Source organism: Crocuta crocuta, unplaced genomic scaffold, assembly GCF_008692635.1.
Source record: "Crocuta crocuta isolate KB4526 unplaced genomic scaffold, BGI_CrCroc_1.0 scaffold282, whole genome shotgun sequence".
In the NCBI taxonomy this organism is placed as follows: domain Eukaryota; kingdom Metazoa; phylum Chordata; class Mammalia; order Carnivora; family Hyaenidae; genus Crocuta; species Crocuta crocuta.
The window spans coordinates 4,674,384-4,696,154 of record NW_027529174.1 but is presented as its reverse complement, the minus strand read 5'-3'; the positions used below and the strand labels follow the sequence as shown (position 1 = coordinate 4,696,154).

The following is a 21,771-nucleotide window of genomic DNA, read 5'->3' as shown; positions in this document are numbered from 1 at the left end:
TAAGGGGGAAGGGCCAGGCTGGAACGTATCTAACCGCTCAACTGTTTGGTCAGCACCTAGTTTGCTCATTAATTAAAAACCAATAAAAGAGCCTTCCTTCATCCACAATACGGGGGTTGGGAGGAAGGGGAGGAGGAAGATTGGAATGGAATGAAGAGAAGATGGTCCAGACCAATTTTGATAGCTCCAGATCAAGGAAAGAAACTAAAAGAATTACTCTTGGTAAGCAAGGAGTTCCCAAAGTTGAGTCTAAAACAGGGGGGTCGTTGCTGAGCCCCAAGGGCAGTGCATCCATACGCCTGACCTATTCCTACAACAGTTTACAGATATCTCGAATGCTTTCACCGGGATGCTATGCCGGCTAGGGTGGCCCACAGTTCATTCAATCAACATCCTGGAGCCTGTGGTCCCTGTCTGTCCTCAGAGAAGAGGATGCGCTTACCCACACTCATCTTGATTGGCAGGTTTTCTCTGCTCGCTGCTTCCACTAGATGTCTCCGGACTTCCATCACTGCCTCTTTGTGCCTGGTGCTCAGTAAGGCTTCCCACAGGGCTTTGGCTGCCGCGTCACTGCAATACAACCACAAAAGAGCTTTAAATTTCTGCTGGATAATGAAAAGAGTTGAAAGCAAAATAACTTCTTATATATCTCTTCTGAGCACTAATATAGTCTTTCTGACTGCTAGGCTCTAAGTATTAAGATTAAATTAAAGCATACTTAATCCATTTTAATCAGCACAAAATATTGAGAAATGAGGAGATAATAAAATCACACACCCCCCCCCCAAAACATAGAGGGGGAAGAAAAGCTACATTGTGCTGAGAAGTGTGAGAAAAACGTATGATAAATTGAGATCTGCGTTTAAAAATAGTTCAGAGTGTAATTCAACATTGCTAGAGTAACATAGACATGATCTGTAAGCCAAAGTTAAAGACATGTCTAAAAATGATTTCTCAGTGGTTAAAAGCATGTCAGTTTGAGATAGCATACTTGTCAGGGAAACACAAAGCAATCAGCAATGAGAAATCCTGTTCAAAAACTACTCAATAGAATTCCTAATGAATGGGTTTTCTACTGAATAAAAATTAGGAATTAGGCTAAGTAACCACGGCCTTAAGTAGCCCACTTTAGGCCTCAGGTTGTAAGGATGGTACTTCGGCCTCCCTCACAATTACCCGTTGATACAGCATGAAGCACTGCATTATGCAGGGTCTCATCTGGGCTCACTTTTCCAACAGCCCTCTGTCTCACCCACCATGCCACGTCCAAATTATAAATGAGTACAGTGTTCTTTCCGGAAGACCTCTGCATGTAGCCAAGTATACACATTTGTAGTAACGTTCTACAAATGGAGTATAAAGAAGAAAACAAAGATGACTTCTGTCCCTTTCTAAGGGCATTTTTCCTCCACTTACAGCCCCACTAACCCCTCCTACGATCCAGTTAGCAATAGTTTGAAGATGAATGTATTTTTTATAGTTTGGTTTTATGACATTAATTTAGCTTTAAAGTTATGCCTAATAGGGTATATCTTTCAAGTTTGAATTTCATTTGGAATAATGGAATGATGTGTTTCAGCACTGACTTTAATACCTGGCACACAATGATCTTTCATTAAATAGTACTGTTTTTATTACCATCTATTTTTTCTGAGTGAACCAACATCACTGTGCCACATATTCTCCTTGTTTTGCTCTGATCAAAACTGTCATCATTATAACTCAGCATCTAATAGTCTAAGTTTAAATTTTTTTAAATGTTTATTTATTTTTGAGAGAGAGAGAGACAGAGTGTGAGCGGGGGACGGGCAGTGAGAGAGGGAGACACAGAATCTGAAGCAGGCCCCAGACTCTGAGCTGTCAGCACAGAGCCCGACTCGGGGCTCGAACTCACGAACTGTGAGATCATGAACTGAGCTGAAGTTGGCACTTAACCAACTGAGCCACCCAGGTGCCACTTAATACTCTAAGTTTAATTTAAATGAGCCTGTAAACTATATGCCAAGTGCTCTTCTCAGTGGTTGCAATACAGATAAAAAGGAGGCACAAGTTTTCAATGACTTAAGAGCCTGAAAGAAGAAGCAGATATTTACATAAAAATATTACCCCCTCCCAATATGTGATAAGAGGCAGATCCATGCTTCCATAGAGTTTCCTGGTAGCACCGAGCAAAGGCTCTAATCCTGGGTAGGAGGACAGGGGCTCAAAGAATGATTTCCAATAGAAATGATAAGCAAGTACAGAGATACATAAGCTCTGAAAGCAGCCAAGGCAAGAAGTTGTAACTCAGTCTGGGAAGGAAAACAGTAAAGTCTTAGAGGGAGATATAAAATCTTCATCACAAAACAAGAAAACAAGGGGAAGAAGGATATTACGGGCATTTCATTTCAGTACAAAGTCCCCTGCACATCACACTAAAGAGTATTGTTTGGCTCCATGCTAAGATGCAAGAGGAGGGACAGTAGACGTAAGAGCAAAGGGGAAGGAAGGGCTATTCTACAAGGGCGCTGAGTTCACTGCCAAGGCTTATCTTTTGGTAGGTGACAGGGAGCCATGGAGTATGCAATCCATTTCACATGCTGAAAAGTGCAGCATAGCTTAGCAGTAATGAAAACAGTCTTTATCATCATTTAAAACTAGGTCTATTTCCTATGGGGCTTTGGGAAAGCCACACCATTTCTCCAAAACTCTAAAGGCAATAGAGAACCACTGACGTATTCTGAGCAGGGGAGGGATACTCCCGGTTTCCCAAACTTATGGTCTACAGTTGCTCCCTACTTTTGTTCTCCGAAGGACCTTTCCCCAAACCACAGGGATTTCCCACATATTCTCAACACCACACATAACTTCTAGAGTAGAATATCACTGCCCTCCTCTTTTCTATGGGAGTGTGTACACAGAGTGCCTCCAAAATCACACTAGGTCATGTGAGGCTGTGGCTACCCCCTTGGATTAGTGTCGTGGTTAAAATGTGGGCTCTGGGGTCCAATCAAACCTGGGTTCAAACTCTGATTGTTCTCCCCTTCACCCACCTGGCCAAGAGCCACACAGACTCTTGGATCTTCCTCAGGCAGTCCAAGCTCATGGACCTCTTCTCTGCCGTTGCCAGGAATGCTCTTCCTCTTACACATACCCCTCTTTCTCTTCCAGTGTCTGCCAAAATGTCGCCTTATCAGAGGCCCCCTTACTAAAACACACATAAAAAAGTAACAACTGCACCTATCCCAGCACCTATCCTAGTATTTATTTGTTTTCTCCCTTCCTGGGCTTTCCTGTCCTATGTAATCTTTATTACCATCTGACTGATCACAGGCGTCCATTTTTATCTGTTTATTTTCTATCTCACAGAAGAGAAGTCCTTCTATGAAAGTAGGGGTTTTGTTTTACCCATTGCAAAATCCCCACTACTTAAAATTTTTTTTTAATGTTTTATTTATTTCTAGGGGAGAGAAAGAGAGAGAGAGAGAGAGAGATAGTGTGAGCAGGGGAGGGTCAGAGCGAGAGGGAGTCACAGACTGAAACAGGCTCCAGGCTCTGAGCTGGCAGTCAGCACAGAGCCCGACGCGGGGCTCAAACCCACGAACCGCGAGATCATGACCTAAGCGAAAGTTGGACGCTTAACCGACTAAGCCACCCAGGCGCCCCAAATCCCCACTACTTAGAACAGAGCCAGGCCCCCTGGGAGGTATACTCAATAAATGCTGACTAAGTGGATGAATAACGCTTGCTAGTTGTATAACCTAGTGCACGTAATTCCTTGTTTTTATCCATTTTCTCATCTGTGAGACAGAGGTAACCATAGTGACTACCTCACAAGGTTGTTGTGAGGGTTAATTAAATAAGATAATGCACAGAAAGCACTTTCTGGATTCCCAATAAATATGAGTAGTTGTGTTCATTGTGATGGTTGTTACTACTGCTATGAATGATGATGGTCTTAAAATTCAACGTGTTCAAGGGTTTGTAAGATATTCGGTGAATTCACTTAATTACATGGAGGATTTTTTCCACATAGTCCTGATATGCTCATACGTACTAAAGTCAATCGAGCTTGTACTAAACTTACTCTGGCTTTCTTCAAATGAAACATTTTGCAAGAAATATAAGGTTTCCATGATCTCTAACATCGGATGCAGAGTCAGGTCATGTTTCCTTGAAAACTGTTTTGCTGATATAAACAATTCTGACTGTCTAGATAAGCATGACAGCTTCTAATGTTTACTTCCTAAACAAAATGGTTTCCTAAATGCACAAACTAACCCCCACATCATACACGGTCATTTTAAGCTTACCAGGTGAACACACATGAACTGACATCGGCTCTCTGAATAACTGGCACTGAAGATCACATTGTACTTCTTGCAACTCCCACTGTGTCCTGCACCCCTTCCCCCATTCTCTCTGGGACTGCTGCTGGGTGGGTCTACACACCTATTCCCCTATCAGCATCTGAGTTGAATGTACGAGTTAATCACCGTCTTTCTCTAATAGCCAATAGACATTTCATACTATTGAAGTTTCAGATGAAATCAATTCCCGATGTCAAATTTTGTAAGAGAAGTTTATTGAAATCCACACTATAGTTATAATAGCATATTTTATGCAATTATTTATCCTCTCCAGTTGTACAAATTTTCTATTTTCCTGATGAGGGACTAAACAATACACAGCATGCTATCACAGCAGGGCCGGTGTAATAGACCAGTGGGAGGCAGTACTGTAGAAGCGTGAGTTCTGGAACCAAACAATAAAGGGTCTGGTACTGCTATTTGTTAGCTCTGTCACCAGGAAGTTACTTAACCTCCTTGTACATGTTTCCTCCTCTGTTAACTTGGGGATGGTAACAGTACATGTTCAGCAGATTATGAGAGTTGAATGTGCTAATGTAACTAAAACACCTAAAACAACGCCTCACACATACTAAGTGCTCAATATATACAGCAGTAGCAGCAACAGCAATGGTAATTTAAAAAAAAAAAATCAAAGGTCAGAATTTTCTCATAAGATATAGAAGGAAGCCTGTTTGGGAAGTGCACCAGTCTTTCCTATCTACTGCATACACGTATGGATAAACACGGCCGATAGCTTCATTTTCTTTTTTTTTCTTTTTTAAATTTATTTTTTTAATTTTTAAAATGTTTTAACTCATTTTTGAGAGAGGGAGAGTGGGGGAGAGGCAGAGAAAGAGGGAGACACAGAATTTGAAGCAGGCTCCAGGCTCTGAGCTGTCAGCACAGAGCCCCATGTGGGGCTCAAACTCACAAGCTGTGAGATCATGACCTGAGCTGAAGTCGGACACTTAACTGACTGAGCCTCCCAGGCGCCCCCAGTAGCTTCATTTTCTAATGCGAAAAGATCAACAATACATAATACAGAATTCATAATGATACATATCAAAACGCTGAAAACTCTAACTCAAGCAATCGTCCTGCATATAACATGTTGACATACAGAATTTTGATTTGCAGGCATAAAATAAGAAACTTTACTATAGATTACTTCAAGACTTACAGCTATCAAAAGCAAAACAAAATTTTAAACAAATAAACCAGTTAAAATATGGGCAGAAGAGGGGAGTCTGGGTGGCTCAGTCAGTTTAGCCTCTGCCCCTCCCCTGCTCACACTCAAGTCTCTCTCTTTCTCTCTTTCAAAAATAAATAAACATTTTTTAAAAATGGGCAGAAGATTGGGGCCCCTGGGTCACCTGGGTGGCTCAGTCAGTTAAGCGTACAACTCTTGATTTCAGCTCAGGTCATGATCTCACAGTTTGTAAAGTTGAACCCCAAGTCGGGCTCTGCACTGACAGCATGGAGCCTGCTTGGGATTCTCTCTCTTCCCCCTCCCTCAGCCTCTCCCCTTCTTGTGCTCTCTTTCTCAAAATAAACATGAAAAAACTTTTTTTTTAATGGGCAGAAGACATGAATAGACTTTTTTTTTCCAAAAAGACATCTAGATGGCCAACAGACACATGAAAACATGTTCAACATCACTCATCATCAACGAAATGCAAATCAAAACTACAATGAGATATCACCTCACACCAGTCAGAATGGCTAAAAGTAAGGAAGGTTTTTAAGCAATGACTTCTGTGCCAGCTTCTTGCCTCATTAATTACGTGGAAATTCTGCAGAATGCACACAACAGGACATTTTAAAATGAGAATTGTTACTTTTATGAGGAGTTCAGATTCCATAAATATTTCCAGACTGACTTATAAAGTGGATTACGATATTTGGGGTAGAAGTGAACATTAGAGGTGGTAGTAAATTAACCACCTTCACATCTTCAGCAGAGCACTGCCTCACCCAACACAAACACATGAAAATCTATTTTTAGATTTTGAAGACACCTAAAGAAAATTCTCTAATATGCCCGAGAAAATCACTACAACTTCAAACAAATCAAACTGCTATTAGATCCCTTCATACCTAATCTAACCCCTTTGTGCTTGTCTGTAAACCTACCTTGTCTTACTGAGCCTTTGGTCTTAAGTTCAGAAACAGCTGGACAACATCTTTTTAATAATCATACCCACCCAAAAACAGCTTATTTCTTTTTTCCTTGGCTAACTTAAGGAAGACTTTTGAAAGGTAAATAAGACATAGTATTTAAAAATACTTTTAAATACCACCACTTTCTATTTTAGAAGCATTTCAGAGTCTACAAAACAACTTCTTATGTCTCATTTCATCCTCACATCGTGAGCTAAGCCATGAAAAGCCAACCCAATCTAAAAAGCCTCAGAGAAGCCAACTTACTTAAGTACACTCAACCTGTAAGTGGCTAACCCAGGACTCATCCTCAGACAACTGGCTTCTGAGCTCAGTCATCCACCTACTAAACCATGCCAGGCCTGTATTATGCAAATCATCAAAGAGAACTGATTATATACAATATCAATAATTTTAAACTTTTCATGTTGGTTTTCTTTTGTAATCCTTAATCCATCTTCTATTCTTCATTTATATGTGGGACTCATGTAAGATAGAATGAAACAGTAAAGAATGAAGTATAATAAGTAGATCTATATTAACTCATGAAATAGAAAAAGCTCACTCTCAGGATTTTCCAGTCTGTTTTAAACAATATTGTATTATTCGCCTTGTAGATCACCTGTAGCCATTGACAGTCACTTTGCTACAAGATGTCAATCACTTTCCATTTTTATTTAGCTTTCTCTAAACGTTTCCCTCCAAGACTTTGCTGAATTTTAAATCATTCTGCATAAATACCAGTTATATAGCTGAAAAGGCAAAAAAAAAAAAAATTAAAAACTAAAGTCTAAATTGCCCCGAGGTATTATTTCCAATCTAGCTCTTATTTGCTTTTCATTATATCCTTGGGAGAGAGAGGAGAAATGGCCTCTAGCTATTTGACCACTGATAAAACTGAGACAAAATGAAGCCACTTGCCTAACACCCATTGTTAACAAGAAAGGAGACAAGGTTTAGAGCTTGGGGCCACCACTCAGAGGGCTATGGTGCTCCATGACCTGTGGTAATTCAATTAATCTTTCTTATTTTCATTTGCTGAGAACTCATGATGTCATAGGCAACGTGACTATATTACCTCATTGAATAACAACCCTCCAGGATAAGTATCACTGCCTCATTTCATAAGTGAGAAAGCAGATTCTCAAAGAGATAAAATAATTTTCCCAAACCACATAGCCAATATGTGCAAATTTGAACCCACGTCCCTGTGAACTCCAAAATCCATTTACTAACCATGATTTGACACCATTCCGAAAAATAAAAGTTTTGAATTAGAATGCTAATTTCTAGGGTTTCTAACAAGCTATATTTATATGGTTTCCATTGTGTCCTGGTGCTTCAAGTTCACAGGCATCAATTTGATTAACTTTGTGCAACTCAGTAAAAGATAGGTGAATATTCCATGCTGGTATTTCTTTTATTAAAACCGTTTTCCTTCTCGCAAATCCAGTGATAGTAATAAAAAGTTAACAGAAGAACATTCCCAAAAGCTTATATAATTCATTAAACAATTTCTACCCTTTTCTCTGTTTTTAAAGTCAAGTTTTCTAACGAGATAAACTTCATTTCATTGTAGCTACCATAACACAGTTTTGTTTCAATAGATTCCTTGAAATATGTAACACAAGGCAGAATATTTGTCCTATTAAAAGATCCATTTTATTGCCATGAAATTTAATTAGTTTCAATATTGTCAGTAACTACATAAAAGTCAAATACATACAAAATGAATGCTCTTTTTTGATAAACTGATTATCTTGTATCCTTAAAAATTAAACTATTATGATAAATTGTCACGTTTGAAGGAGACTACAGGCCAACAATATATACATAGTAATAACCTGCTAGAATTAGTGTTAAGTGTCAGGAGTCTTTTGTTCACGAAGATATGTTCCTTTCAGTTAATTCCTGGCTCTTTATTCACCAGAATTACTCAACTATGAATGAACTCTTAGAAGCTGCCTCGGTTTGGCACGTATAAAATGTCAAATGAAGTCTGCTAGAACCTAACAGGAAATATTCATCACCAAATAAAATATAAAGAGGACAGCATTAATTTTGGAGAGATGGCTGAATGTTGAATCATGGTGCGACTTCAATCAGGGGAAGGTATGCAGTTAGGAGACGAAGGATGAAATGTGAATGCGCGCCATTATCTTGTGACTAAACTCAGAGAAATGGCCTCTCCGTGGAGTGCAGGGGAAGTTAGGCTTACTCACAGGATTTACAGTAACAGTCACAGTATTCCAACATAAATACAACAGTAACAATCACAACAACAACAAAGCATTGTCAACTAATTTTAAACACACAGCAATCTGACTCAGTTCTCCACAGCAGGGAATAATGGCTTCCATCCGTGGTGAGACTAATGAGCTCTGAAGGTAGGGCTGTTAATTAAATTATTCATAGAGCTTTCAACAGTCATCTGTCCTCCTGACTATTTTTTAAACAATTACCTCACATCTAACTAAATTGTCCATTACCCTTCATCTCAATAGAAGAGAAAGCAGTTAAACACAGAAGCACACGCGAAGTAGACCCTTTGCACGGGAGAGCAGTCCTTCATGCACTCAGTATTTCAGAATAAAAGCTCTTGCTGTGGGCCAGGCGCTCAGTGAGGCGCTGCAACCAGGGCTGCAGGCGGCCTGCAGGGCCCTGGCCTCATGGGGCAAGCAGTCTGTCAGGGATGCTGGGACTGCACATGCTCCCACAGAGGTGACAAAGCAGAGAATGGGAGCTAACCCCAGAGAGTGCAACCCCTAACCCGGTCTGGGTATGGAGGTGGCAGAGGGTGGCTGATGATGTGATAGGGAGCCCCCCACAAAAGCAGAGTACGAGTTGGCCAGTTAAAGACCTGAGCAAGCACACTCCAGGCAGGAGCAACAGCATAGAAGGGGGCGGGGGTCCTGAGAAAAGAATATGAGACCTTTGCAGGGACATGGGAAGTATGAACGGAGCATAAAGACCTAGTATGTCACTCCCTCAGTGGAACTGGAATCTTACCCAAGGCCTGGGAAACCCACATTAGGATTGTAGACTTTTTTCCAAGGGCAACTGAAGAGTCCTTAGCAACAGACTGACCAGTCACATTTGCATTATGAAAAGATCACTACTGTAAGGGCACCTGGGTGGCTAAGTCTGTTAAGCATCCAACTCTTGGTTTCAACTCAGGTCTTGATCTGGAGGTTTGTGAGTTAAAAGCCCCACAAAGGGCTCTCTGCTGTCAGTGCAAAAACTGCTTTGGATCCTCTGTCTCCCTCCAAAATGCATAAACGTCAAAAAAAAACATGTTTTTAATTTTTTTAACATTTATTCATTTTTGAGAGACAGAATGCAAGTGGGGGAGGGACAGAGACAGAAGGAGACATAGAATTGCAAGCAGGCTCCAGTCTTAAGCTGTCACCACAGAGCCTGATGTGGGGCTTCAACTCAAGAACTGTGAGATCATGACCGGAGCCGAAGTTGGACACTTAACCAACTAAGCCACCCAGATGCCCCTAAATTTTTTTTTTTTTACAAATAGTTTATTGTCAAATTAGTTTCCACTTAACACTCAGTGCTCATCCCCACAAGTGCCCTCCTCCATGCCCATCCCTCCTCCCCCCCAACATCCATCAGTCCTCAGTTTTTGTCAGCATTCAAGAGTCTCTCATGGTTTGCCTCTCTCCCTTTCCCCCACCATTTCCCCGCTTCTTCTCCCCCTTGTTCCTCCGTCAAGTTCCTCCTAATCCTCCTATACGTGCAAACATATGATATTTGTCCTTCTCTGCCTGACTTATTTCGCTCAGCATAACACCCTCAAGGTCCATCCATGTTGCTACACATGGCCAGATTTCATTGTTTCTCATTGCCATGTAGTATTCCATGATATAGATAAACCACATCTTCTTGATCCATTCACCTATTGATGGACACTTAGGCTCTTTCCATGTTTTAGCTCCCTAAATTTTTTTTTTAAATAAAAAGATGACTCACTGTAGAAAATGGGTCTGAGTTCTGGGTGACAGGCTACTACATGGTCCAGGCAAGAGCTGAGGATGGCTTGGCCTAGAACGACTTCTTAAAGCTATCAGGTCACATTCTCCTGCTCCCAACCCCTCCATGTTCCCCACTGCTGTTACACTAAACCTCAAGTTCCTTATTTATCTACAACTTCATCTCTCACCTTCTCAGCTTTGGCTACTAGGCTTTAGTCACACTGCCTGATTTCAGCCTCTTGAATGGGTCAAATTGTACTCCCAACTCAAGGCCCTTGGATTTGCTATTCCTTTGCCTACAACTCTTTTCTTCCAGATGTTCACTAATAAGGTCTCATTCATTCAACAAGCATTTATTGAACACCTACTAAATGCTAGTTCTGTTCTAGGTACCACTCAACTGTTCACTCCTTGGTGACTCTAGCAGCACTTTTTTTTTTTTTTTTTGAGAGAGAGAGAGGGTGCAATTGAGCAAGGGGCAGAGAGAGAGAGAGAAAGAGAGAGAGAGGAAGAGAAGCAGGGATCACCCAAAGTAGGGCTCATGTTCCCTAGAAGCAGGGCTTGAGCTCATTCGAAATAGGGCTCAAGCTCATCCAAAGTAGGGCTTGAGCTCACCCTACGAGGGGCTCATGCTCACATGATGCGGAGCTCGTGCTCAACCCAAGCAGGGCTCATTCACCCCAAGCAGGCCTCAAGTTCACCCCAAGTGGGGCTGGTGTTCACCTGAAGTGGGCATTGAGCTCATGCAATATGGGACTCAAACTCACAAACCATAAGATCAGGACCTGAGCCAAAGTCAGATGCTTAACAACTAGGCCACCCAGGCGCCTGCTAATGTGGCATTTCTTATTCCAAATTCCACTTGCCCCATTTTATTTTATTTATAATGTTTATCACTAACTCAAATTAGGTATTATTAAAGAAAATTTGTTTTCATGAGTTGGGAGTGGAAGTGGTCACAGAGTATGAAGGACAGGAGCGTTCCGGCTTTATGAGAATGTGCTTCCTGGGTACATGGGTGGCAGTGCACTCGGACCACCACCATCTCATGGGCCACAGACTGTGCCGGACACTAGAGGTGCAATGGTGTACCCAGGTGAACAGGTGAGGCACAGGCCTTCTCTGAGCAAGCTTCCAAAGTCAGGTTGGAAAGAAGAGACACTGAACTAGTCATTTGAAGATGATACACTAGGAGTTAATACAGAAAATAAAAGACACCATCTCTGGAAGCAAAGATAAAAATGGGGGTGGGGCGAATGAAAGAGCAACATGTGGGCTGATCAAAATGTGGGGTAGCAGAAGACTGAGGGTCTGAAAGGAGTTTGGTATAGTTGCAGCCAAGCGTGTGAACATATAGAGGGGAAGGGAAAGAGGGAGCAAGAAAAAACAGAGATTAGGGCAGAAAAATGAGCAGAGAGCAGAGGAAGGTTTTCTGAAACAAGTTAAAACTGGTAGTCTTTACCCAGAGGGCAAGAGGGAGGCATTAAAGGATTTTACCAGGGGAGGGTTAGAATCAGATGTACTATTATTCGAACTGCTGAGTGTGTGTGTGTGTGTGTGTGTGTAAGAAGTGTGTCACACTTACACATACACATACACCCATTCTTACACACATAACCCCCAGCTGGACTCTAAAACTATAATGCTTTCAAAATATGAAGATAAAATTTAACTTTAATGGAAATATAATTCATCCATTTCTTCTTATTAGAGGTTTGTATATTGGGTTTTGTTCATTTATCCAACAAGTAAGAGTTTCTACTAAGCACAGACCCCATTCTTGGGTAAAAGGATATAGCAGTGAACAAAACAGACATAAAGCCACTGTCTTCATGTAATTCCTGTTCTGAACTTTATTTTCTGAACACAGCACATGGAAATCATAAAGTAAGAGGAATTCAAATCAAAGGTTCCTTAGAAATCACCTAGCATGCTTCACTTTTACAGAGACACAAACTGTGACTATGAGACACTAAGGTACCTTGTTCAAGGTCATGAGGTTTTGGTGGAAAAGCAACTATGTCACGATAGTGATTAGAAAATAAAAACTGCACAGAAGCTGCCCAAGGACACCAAAAAAGAAAATCACATCAACAGAAAGTCTCTCATGGTTCAACAACTGAAAGGAGGAGATTGATTCAATGAGGTTTTGTATCTGCTGTTACATTTGTTAAGGAACATCCTCATAACTATCAAACATATTCCTGAAAAAGATAAGATCATTTCAAAAGTGTTTAATTCAAATATCACATTGGAGCATATTTGGGGAAGAAGCAGAGTAGAATGGGAAAAAACACAAACCCTAATGCAGCTTGCCCTTTGACCGAGTCACTGGTATGTACCCATTGAGTCTCATTAATACGACAGAGCTATTAGACTACAGAAAAGTGATTTTCATTACTCGCTCAACAAGAATAAAGCACCATACAATTTTAGTCTTTATTGTTCTGAGGAAAAAGCTGTCATTTGAAAAGCATGAATAAATGTATTGTCTGTTACAAACTTTTCACTAACATAATAATCTTGTTGTGCCTTCTATGCTCTTGGTTTGGTATTCGAAAACAACAAATGTCCTAAAAAATGCAGGTTCCTTCTGTATCAGTCCACAGCTAACAGAAAAATCTGTGTGATTGTTTCCAGATTATAAATGTACTGGAATGCCTTTAACAGTGCAAAAATCACAACCACCTGTTAAGGAAACTAAAAAAATTCCGGGATAAAACATTGTTTAATTCCAGGATAAACAGTTGCACACAGGCTTTATAATGCTCATAATAATAAAAGAACAATCTCCAACTGATATATAATCAAAGTTTCATCTCTTTCCAGCAAATACTCTAGTTCATCATTTTATCCTTCATTGTGATGCTTTCATTCAGCACTGCAATAGGCCCGTGAAACCTCTTGAAACATGGACCAGAACTGATGGAGATTACAGAATGCCCTTGTCATGATGAGCACTGGGTGATTAAAATAAAAACTTAAAAGAAAAATCCTACAAAATTAGAAAACAGTTTTTAAATACCAACGTCCAAATAAATAAAGACCATAGTAGAAGTGGGAGAAAACATGGACCAGAACATAACATACAAACTGTTTAACCATCATATAAAATAAGTGTGGATCACTGAACTTCATCTCAGTACAGGTAAACATTTTTTAATCCTATCTCTACCAGCTCATTACTAATAATACCATAATCAACATAAACTTAGGCATATTTTTTCATTGCAAACAAAGCATAGGAAAGACTGTTTTTCATATGGATTTCTAAATGCATAAATAGATTAATTCAATATGAGGATTTTATATTACTAACACAATTAGATTACTGAACAACCAAACACATATCCCTTCTATGCACATTTTTCTGACTCTGAGGATATACTTTAAGTTTCTGTAGGCTACTTCCATGACCTGTTCCAAAGGCCAGCACTTGGCTCCACTGGGGAACTCTAGCTTGGACCACATTTGTATGTTTTGTTTTGAATTCCAGACTTGAAAAGTTAAGGATTGGTTTATGTGGCAAGAAAGTCTAAGATAAAGAGGTAGTGACAGTTTTATAGATGTTCCTAGAAGCAACCTCATCTGATCACTTTATCACTCCCCCACACCACTCCATGAAGAAGGGCCATTTCAAAATCAGCATAACCCTTTATTCTATTATTACACAGCGATTCCAGAATTTATTGCTCTGTTCGCCATTGGTGACACCATTTTATTTATATATACATAGATAGATAGAAAATCTGTGTGATTGTTTCCAGATTATAAATGTACACTGAATTGGGAAGTCTTTGAAGACACTAAATTGGGAAAACTTGATTTCTTAATAATATTATAGTCTTATTTTATTCCTCACTAGTTTTGCTTTGAGTTGTGGTTCGGGTAGAAAGTCCATTTGTGTTGCTCATACTATTTACCATCTTAACCCCCATATAACTCCCATCTTCCTTGACCCCTTAGAAATACAGAACAGTGTTGAAGTGTTAATGGCGACACAACTCTGAGGAGAGCAGGACATACAATAGTTCCTTCCACATGAGGGGCTAGGGGCCACCATCTGATTAGGAGTAGAAAAGAAGTTGCATTTGCATACCAAGCAATGTTTATGTAGAATAAGAATGGGGTAGATTTTCTCATAAAGCTAAGTTATTTGACTTGAAGTGTTTTCAATATTATAAGATAAATAATCGTGTGTGTGTGTGTGTGTGTGTGTGTGTGTGTGTTGTGTAGCAAAAGTAGAGGACCTCACTAGACGAATAAAGAGAAGGGAGCTCTATGTTGTTTAATTTTTCTGTTCCATGAAATGCAAAACTCTGGAAATCACTTTACAAAGCTCATTGCCTAAGGAACAGAGTAAAACACAATCTTCAGGTTTTCTTCTAGATTTTGGCAGCCAAAATCACCCTGTTAGAAAAAGAGATAGGAATTTGGAGTAAAAACCCAAAATGAAGGGATTACAAGTACACATGTCTGGAATATACCCCAAAAGGAACAGCCATTATGGAAATAATTTGGCCAAAAAATACTAATAGATGCTAAAGCCATTAGGTTAATGTTTGATGAGGAAAAGCCTATTGACATAATCTCAAAATGTCTCCTTTACTCAAGTGATCAGAGTTATCACCATGAATGGACAAGGTTAATTATGTGCCACCTGATAGGATGCAATGAAGAGAACACAGTATCACTTGCTTGATATTCTTGTCAAAAACATGTAATCTGAGTCTAATCATGAGGAAACATGAGGCAAATGTGAACTGAGGGACATTCTACAAGATAACTAGCCTGTACTCTTCAAAAGTATCAAGGTCATAAATCTCAAAGTAAGACTAAGGAACTGTCATAGATTAAGAGATGAAAGAGATATGATGAATAAATATAAAGTGTGATTCTGAGCAATATCCCTTTGCTTTTATAAAGGATATAGGGATAAGAGGCAAAACTTATCAGATAGCAGTGGTGTATCCATGTTAATTCTGTGATAGTGATACATTGGAGAATATCCCTTTGAAGGATATACATGCTAATGTATTTGGAAATAATGGGTATACGTAAATTATTCTCAAATGGTTCAAGGAGGAAAAAAGTTTCTTGTACTATTCTTACAACTTTTATGGATGCTTGAAATTACTTGAAAAAATTTAAGAAGTTATCAATCGATTCAAAGAAAAATTTCAAGTAGCTTTAAAAGTTCAGTACATGAGGGGCATCTGGATGGTTCAGTCAAGTGTCCGACTGCAGCTCAGGTCACGATCTCACAGTTCGAGAGTTCGACCCCTTGTTGGGCTCTGTGCTGACAGCTAGCTCAGAGCCTAGAGCCTGCTTCAGATGTTGTGTCTTCCTCTTCTCTGCCCCTCACCCACTCACAATCTGTCTCTGTCTCTCAAAAAAGAATAAACATTAAAAAAAAAAAGTCCAGTATGAATAGGGTGCTCTCCAAATAGCAAAGCTTGGAAACACTATTCTAAGTAAATGAAAGGAGAAAACTCAGCAATGCCAAGCACCTAAATGCTCACAACCCTTACCCTAAATTAAAAAATTATGCTAGGGAGATGCTGAAACTATTTAAATTCAAAATGCTCAGAGTAATTGTTGTATCAAATATATGCTCTAAGGACCTGTGGCTTCTTCCATGTGAAGCCTAACATTTTTTAAAGCATGAGAATCCTTGAAACACAGAAAAGCCTAAATAATAAGCAAAGCCAAACTCTGGATTGGGAAAGCCCACAGAGACTATGTTGTGCTCCTCAGTGAAAGGGAGAAATTTAGTCATAGACTAGTGTTGGGTATGAACGGATTTGGGCTGCATTCTGAAAATCCCTTTTCTCATCCTGCAATTATCATGGTTCATAAAGCAATTAACCAAATTCAATTCTAATATTGGAAAAGCCATAATTGGAATAGTTATGCAATAGTACTGAGTGATAAAGTCCCAGAAGAAGAAAAAAAAAAGTATAATTCTGGCAGAAAAAGAGAAGTGATACTATTGTTTATTAAAAGTGACAGCGGGGCACCTAGGTGGTGCAGTGCATCAAACAACCAACTCTTGATTTTGGCTCAAATCATGAACTCTTGGCTGTGAGATTGAGCCCCAGGTTGGGCTCCATACTGGGCATGGAGTCTGCTTAAGAGTCTCTCTTTGCCTCGCCCTCTGCTTCTCCCCTGCTCATGCACAGTCACACAGGCAAAAGTGCATACATGCACTCTGTCTCTCTCTCTCTCAAAAAAAAAAAGTGACAGCCTTCTGTAAGTAAAGTAAAAATATGGAGGCAGCTTTTAAAGTGGAAAGAAAAATAAAGATGAGTTTTGTAATGAGAATCTGGGCTCAGAATACAGAGTACCCTTATTGGTTCTATAATCTTCAGCAAGGTAACTAACTTCTATGAGCCTCAGTTTTTTCCCCTCTAACATAAAAATGATACTTCAAGGACTGTTTGGGTGATTACATCAAGTGCATAAGTACAGTAGCTAATCCCTAATATACACCAAGCCCTTATGAAGTATTCTTTGCTCTTCCAAAGAAGAAGAGCAAAATATCTAAGTTATGAAAAAATAGAGAGAGATCTAAATTTGGGGTGGGGGTGTCAGTGTTTTTGCCAAAGAATATTAGTTCATAATCATTTATGAATATGGGCAAAATAATACTTGACAAACTGTGTCATTAAGAAAACTAAATATTCTAGGGGCACCTGGGTAGCTCAGTCAGAAGAGCGTGTGACTCATGATGTCAGAATTGTGAGTTCAAGTCCCATGTTACGTGTAGAAATTACTAAAAATTAATTAACTAAATAATTAAAACGCTAAATATTCTAAAGTTATACTACTATGAAAAAAATTTGGAATCATAAATAGAGATCATCATAATTAAAACCTCAGAAGTAGTTAGGGTAATGCATTCAAACCATAAAATAAAATTCTTACTCTTTATGAGTTCATTGTTACCAATAAAAACATCATTAGCAATTTATGAAAGACTACTAGCAACAAATATTGCCCCTAATTATTTTTCAACTTTTAAAATTTTTTCCACAATGAAAATAATTTTATTGGGTGTTTTGGAATATATAAATTATATGTGCTATTTTTAAAGAATTCAAATACATAAAAATAAAAGGAAATAAAAGTCCCCTGAAATTCTACCATCCTGAGATTCTATTACTTGATGTATCAATCAAGATAAGCTATTCTGATGTATCAATAGATGGGCTACCGTGGTAATAAAGGACTCCAAAACTCTCAGTAGCTTAAAACAACAAAAAATGTATTTTCTACTCATGTTTTAGGTTTACTATGGTGTGCCTCGTCTCCACTCAAGGATTCAGGCTGAACACTGCCAGCTGTTGAAGCAAAGAGAAAAGAGATGTAATGTCTCTTAACACTTGTCAAAATCCACTTATACGTGGATTTTTTTTCAGTAAGTATTTACACAGTAAATATATTTTCTCTTCCTTATGATTTTCTTAATAACACTTTCTTTTCTCTACCTCGCTTTATTGTAAGAATACAGTATATAATACATATAACATACAAAATATGTGTTAATCTACTGGGTATATTATCAGGCTTCTGGTCAACAATAAACTATTAATAGTTAGGTTTTGGGGAAGTCAAAACTTAAACACAGATTTCCAACTGCTCAAACCAGTATCCCTAACTCCCACCTTGTTCAAAGTTCAGTGGCTTATCTAGTGCTAAGTCATATGTTAGTTCTATGTTTAACTAAGTTTTTCACACTTGCAGCATGATTTTATATTCCTACTCGCAACATGTGAGGGTTCCAATTTCTCTACACAATAACTACATGAAAAGTGCTCAGTATCATTAGTTATGAGGAAAATGCAAATTCAAAGCTCAGCGAGAAACCACTTCACACCCCCAAAATGACTGAAAGTAAAATGAAAAAGTCTGCTCAGGGGCACCTAGATGGCTCAGTCAGCTGGGCGTCTGACTTCGGCTCAGGTCATGATCCCAAAGTTCATGGGCTCAAGCCCCGTGTTGGGCTCTGTGCTGACAGCTGAGAGCCTAGATCCTGCTTCCGATTCTGTGTCTCCTCTCTCTCTGCTCCTCCCCTGCTCACACTCTCTCTGTCTCTCTCTCTCAAAAATAAATAAACATTTAAAAAAAATTTTTTTAAAGTCTGCTCAGATTGCCATAACAAAATACCACAGACTGTTGGCTTAAACAACAGAAATTAATTTTCTCACAGTATTGGAGGCTGGAAGTCCAATATTAATGTGTCAGCAGGTCTGATTTCTCCTGAGGCCTCTACCCTTGGCTTGCAGATGGCAATCTTCTGTGTCTTCACAAGGCCTTTTCTCTGTGTCAGGTGTCTCTTAGTAAATCCTAATCTTCTCCTCTTATAAGATTAATCCTCTTATTGGATTAAGGGACACTAAGGGACTCATTTTAACTTCATTACCTATTTAAAGACCTTTTCTCCAAATATAGTCACGTTTTCAGATACTATGGATTAGAGAAGAAACATGAATTTGGGGTGGGAACACAATTCAGTCTATAACAATGGATAATAGCAAATGTTAGCAAGAATGTGAATCAATCAGAATTCATGCATTGTTGGTGAAAGAGTAAAATAGTGCAGCGACTTTAGAAAACCATCTAGGAGGTTTTCTTTTTTCTTTTTCTTTTTTAATGTTTGTTTATTTTTGAGAAAGAGAGTGAGAAAGATCATGAGCAGAAGAGGGGCAAATAGAGAGGGAGACAGAGAATCCCAAGCAGGCTGCATACTATCAGTGCAGAGCCTGGTGCAGGGCTCAAACTCACGAACCGTGAGATCGTGACCTGAGCAGAAATCAAGAGTCTGGTGCTTAACCAACTGAGTTACCCAGGTACCCTCATCTTGCAGGTTTTCTTAAACTAAATATGTACCAACCCTAAGACATAGCCCTTCCACTGAAATGAAAGAATAACCGAGAAATTCCACTGAAAGGAAAAATAAATGACAGTGTATTTTCCCCCGAACATTTGTTCAATGATGCTCACAGTAATTTTATTCATAATAGTAAAAAAACTGGAAAGAGACCATGTTTCTATCGACAGGAAAATAGCTAAATAAACTGTGATATATTCATGCAATGGAATATTACTACTCAGCACTAAAAAGGGATAAAATAATGTGGTGAATCTCAAAGTCATTATGCTGTGAATGAAGACTGACACAAAAGAGTACATACTATATGATTCCATTTGTGTATTAATTTTAATCCAAAAATCCATCTGGGTTGGTCCAATGTAATCATAAGCATCATTATAAGAGAACCCAAGAGGAGTCAGGATCAGAAGAAAAGGCAACACGATAATGGAGGTTAACATTAGAATGATGTGGCTACAGGTGGCCACCAGAAACTGGAAGAGGCAAGAAACAGAAACTAGGGATGCCTGGGTGGCTCATTTGGTTAACTGTCTTGACTCTTGGTTTTGGCTCACGTCATGATCTCATGGTTCATGGGTTGGCTCAGGTCATGATCTCATGGTTCATGGGTTTGAGTCCCACATCGGGCTCCACACTGACAGTGAGAGGCCTGCTTGGGATTCTCTCTCTCTCTGCTCCTTTGCTGCTCATGCATACTCTCTCAAAAGAAATAAACTTTAAAAAGATAAAAAGAAAGAAACAGAAACTACTCTGCAGTCTCCAGAATGAACCAAACCTGCCAAGACCTTAATTTTAGGGTTTTAAGACTGATTCTATACTTCTGACCTCCAAAGCACTAGAGAATAAATTTGTATTGTTTTAAAACCACTAGGTTTATGGTAATTTGCAACAGCAGCAATAGAAAATTCATACACTTATCATTGACTCCAGAAGAGAAGAAGTAGGTAGGGCTGAAAAGGTACTAGGAGAAATAATGGCTGAAAATTTCCCAAAGAGCAAAAGATACAAACCTACAAATAAACAAGCCAAGTGAATCCCAAATAACATAATCCCAAAGAAATCCACACCAAGAAACATTACAATTAAACTTCTAAAAACTAAAGACAAAGGAAATATCTTGATAGTAAGAAATGATACCTTATCTTCAAAGGGAAAAAAAAATTCAAATGAAAGTAGATTTCTCATCAGCAACCATGGAGGCCAGAAGAAAACTGCCACCTTTTTCAACTACTGAAAGAAAAGAATTGTCTACCTAGAATACTATATCCAGTGAAAATATTATCAAATGTAAGGGAAGGTAAAAATATTTTCAGATGAGTGAAACTAAGAGAGTTTATCTCTAGGAAACCTAGTATTCTAAAAGAATGACAAAAGGGAAAAAAGAAAAAAAGTCTTGAAACATCAGGATGGAAGAAAGAACACAATAAGCAAAAATATAGATAAATATGGTAAACATTCCTTCCTGTCTTGAGTTTTCTAAACTATGTTTAATGGTAGAAGTAAAAATTGTAACACTGTCTCCTGTGGTTCTAAATGTAGATAGAGGGGCATCTGGGTGGCTTAGTCGGTTAAGCGTCCGACTTTCGCTTAGGTCACGATCTTGCGGTTCGTGGGTTCGAGCCCCACGGCGGGCTCTGTGCTGACCGCCAGCGCAGAGCCTGGAGCCTATTTCAGAATCTGTATCTTCCTCTCTCTCTGACCCTCCCCTGCTCACACTGTCTCTCTCTCTCTCTCCTAGAAATAAATAAAAATATTAAAAAATAAAAAAATAAATGTATATAGAGAAAATGTTTAAGACGATTATAAGTGTGGAAAGGTAAAGGGAAGTAATGGGAGGCAAGATTTCTATTCTTCACTTAAAACAGGTAAAATGACAACACCAGTGCATTGTGAAAGGCTATGTATATGTAAATTGCAATAATTAGTGAAACCACTGGAAAAAACAAAAAGATATAATCATAAACAAAGCAGATCAAATGGAATTCTGAAAATATATAACAGAAAGACTGAATAAAAGAAATAGAGAAATGAAAAACAGAGATAAAATAGAGAAAACAAACAGTAATCAAAACTGAAAATGGTAAGGGTACAAGAGTGGCTCAGTCAGTTAAGCGTCTGACTTGATTGCAGCTCAGGTTGTGATCTCACAGTTCATGAGTCTGAGCTCCGCAATGAACTCTGTGCTATTAGCACAGAGCCTACTTGGTATTTTGTCTCCCTCTCACTCTGCCCCTCCCCTGCTTGTTCTCTGTATCTCTCTCAAAATAAATAAAAATATAACTTAAAAAAAGAAGAAAAATGAAAATGGAAACTCAAGCTCTAAAATATCAATAATTCCATTAAATGTAAACAGTCTAAATACAACAATTAAAGAAAGAAGTTTGCAGAGTAGATTTAAAAA

At 38.9% G+C, this 21,771-nt stretch overlaps 1 protein-coding gene across 1 annotated transcript in view; it reads right to left on the bottom strand.

Annotated features, from left to right (window-relative positions):
- Nucleotides 1–21,771, bottom strand: part of SCFD2 (sec1 family domain containing 2) — a 394,702-nt gene that overhangs the window by 335,753 nt on the left and 37,178 nt on the right. The window contains exon 3 of the mRNA XM_077757780.1: nt 443–570. Coding sequence (XP_077613906.1) covers nt 443–570 — 128 coding nt within the window. The remainder of the gene's footprint in view (nt 1–442; nt 571–21,771) is intronic.